Below are 2,678 nucleotides of genomic sequence, written 5' to 3' on the forward strand. Positions count from 1 at the left end.
TTAGTCTGTCCAAATTGCATTATATAATATGTTCTGAATTAATATGTTCTTGGGGTTTTTTGAAATATATATATATATATATATATATATACATGTATTAATTCAACCTTAATATGAGATTCTGAACAAGAAAGAGGGTAAACAGTTGAAATTTCATTCTAAAACTCATCTTTTTTGGTCTTTTCATGGTTTATGATATGTTAAATTTGTAGTTTTCTTTATTGGTTTTGAGTGTTTATCTTAAAACTCAAGTTTTGGTTTTTTTCTCTTGGTGTAAATCGAACATATTTGTGGAGTCGTTTAAATATAATTGGATTTTAAACTGTCATACAATTTTTTTTCATCGATAGTGTATAATTGGAACCATAACTCTTATTTATTCAAATTGTATTAATATGTAAAGACCAAGTGTAACCTATATCATCGTTAAATCATATCTTATAAAACCAGTAGAACTTCAAAATCGTTAAAATTCATGGCTCCCGCCGCATTGCGCGGGTACACAACTAGTATATATATAAATATATTCACATCCAGTAAAGAACATAACATTTCTGAAAATGCAGGGAGGTGGTGGAAGATGTACCTAGAGGTGTACATGTGAATTTTCTAAAAGCAGAAAGAAGCTTACACAGATGGGCACTTGGAGATCTACAGAGGATTCATGCAGCTGAGGAGCAAGCTGCAGAAGAGGGTGGTGGAGTCGAAATGCATGTTCTTGAAGATGCAGGCCATTGGGTATGTTTCCCTTCAACTTTCTACCTCATATTTCATTTTATGCATATAATCTCTTTGCAGATAAAGGATTTGGACTTGTAAGATAATACTAAAACAGGAGACATTGATTTTTTTTGTCAGGTACATGCTGATAATCCGGATGGGCTCTTCAGGATTTTATCCTTCTCGTTTCAAGGAATGTGAATTTAAGAAACTTGGTTTTCACCATATTCTCTGCAAAAACTGGCCCTTTCTCTCTACTTCAAGGTATTATTGACCATTTCCTAAAATCATAATGTCACATGCACTACTTTGTTTAAATTAAGTAAGATGCTATACAACTAGGTTTGTTGGGATGTAGAGACCAAAGACCTAATCGCGTAGACATGAGACCGGGGTGTCCGAGATTGTAAGTTCGACCTCGAATAACTTTGTGCTCAAGCTCGAGCTCGGATATGTTTTCAATGTCCAAGCTCGAAATCTTGATGCTCGTTAGCAAAATTATGGATTATACCTAAAAATTCAAATTTTATAAGCTCGTTTATGGGCTTGAACTCAACCTTGATAATTTTTGTATTTTGATTGTATAATTTATGAATATATGAATATGTTTGACTTGAAAAAATGTATGCTCGAGTCGAGTAGTTTGTTCCAAATTAAATTCTTGGGATGAACTTATTATTGGGTAAAAGATTAATTTGTTCGACTCTCCATGTCATATTGCATGCATAAATGATTCAAAGCAAAGTGCATAACCATAAAACACAAATCCATAGTATTTTATATCGTAAGGAATAGAGAAATTATTATAATGAACTAGAAATATTTTGTTATTATAGTGCATACCTAAGTTTCTCTTTTAAAAGAATCTAATTTCATAAACTGGAGTATTCACGAAAACAACATTTATACCCTTAGGGGTAAATGTAAATACATCAAATCTATGGGGTCTTAATGGTGTGGTTTGTTAATGTTACAGATTCTGAATTTCCAACCTGCCTAATTCTAGGTTAACCACTTGTTTTCCGGGTAGCTTGGAGTCATCTAATTTGAACCTTCATGGTTATAAGAGGATTTTTTATTCTCATTGGAATTGAACCTAAGATCTCTAGGCATTTTTGACCTTTAGAGCCCAGCTCAAATAAATCAGATATCGTCCTTGTGGTTTAGGTGGTTTAGGGTTGCATTTTGCATGTCTTAATGAAATCAAATAAAATAAAAACAAGTTGGAAATGAATTATTAAACCATTTTACCAAAAAAAAAGTTAGTAGAGATAAAACAATTGAATTTTAATGTGTATGGAAAATTGTGTCTTTTTAATAGTTTTGTTTTAACATATTGGAAACATGTTTTGGAAGTTGATGTTATTACAAACTTTTCAAAAATAGAGAGGTAAATTAGATTGTAATGGAACAATTGTTGAATCTGCAGTCTAGAAGAAACTGTAAAAAGTGAGTGGATTTATATTCTAACATTAATCGGATTGTAAAAAGATTATAATGTTTTTTTATTGTTTTCATCTTTCTTGAATAATGATCCTTGTTGGCATGACTTTAAGGCATTGTTTCAGCTCGAATCGGAGACTAGGACTGATAAGAGAATACACGAAGAATATGAACTTAAGGTCAAAGAGATAGTTAAGAACAAGAGAGAATGTATGGAAGAAGCTTTTGTTTTTTTCAAATGATGTCTTACAAATAAAGGAGAGCCTTACTTTTATAGATAAGGAAAAGGTACCATTGCACAAGCATTACATAAGCATGGCAAAAGCAAGTAATAATATTAGCTAATAATGATACATAAATGAGGTAAGCGCTTACATCGCATAAAAGTGACTTACATTATTATTTTATCCTTTAATCAAGACAATTATTAATATTATTCTACGACAATACTTCAAATGCGAGTCAGAGTGAGATAGATTGTCTCATAAGAATCAAAGTGCTCTTCTCCAAGGTCA

General features: G+C 31.6%; 1 protein-coding gene across 3 annotated transcripts in view; it reads left to right on the forward strand.

Moving 5' to 3' along the window:
- Positions 1 to 1,317, forward strand: part of LOC112502765 (protein ABHD11) — a 28,067-nt gene extending 26,750 nt beyond the window's left edge. For all 3 annotated transcript variants that reach the window (XM_025106770.1, XM_025106771.1, XM_025106772.1), the window contains 2 exons: positions 567 to 738; positions 859 to 1,317. In XM_025106770.1, the coding sequence (XP_024962538.1) occupies positions 567 to 738; positions 859 to 921 (235 nt within the window). In that variant the 3' untranslated portion in view covers positions 922 to 1,317. The remainder of the gene's footprint in view (positions 1 to 566; positions 739 to 858) is intronic.
- The last annotated feature ends 1,361 nt before the right edge of the window (positions 1,318 to 2,678 follow it).

The sequence above is a fragment of the Cynara cardunculus genome, unplaced genomic scaffold (assembly GCF_001531365.2).
Source record: "Cynara cardunculus var. scolymus isolate 2C unplaced genomic scaffold, CcrdV1 Un_Scaffold_1889, whole genome shotgun sequence".
Taxonomy (NCBI): domain Eukaryota; kingdom Viridiplantae; phylum Streptophyta; class Magnoliopsida; order Asterales; family Asteraceae; genus Cynara; species Cynara cardunculus.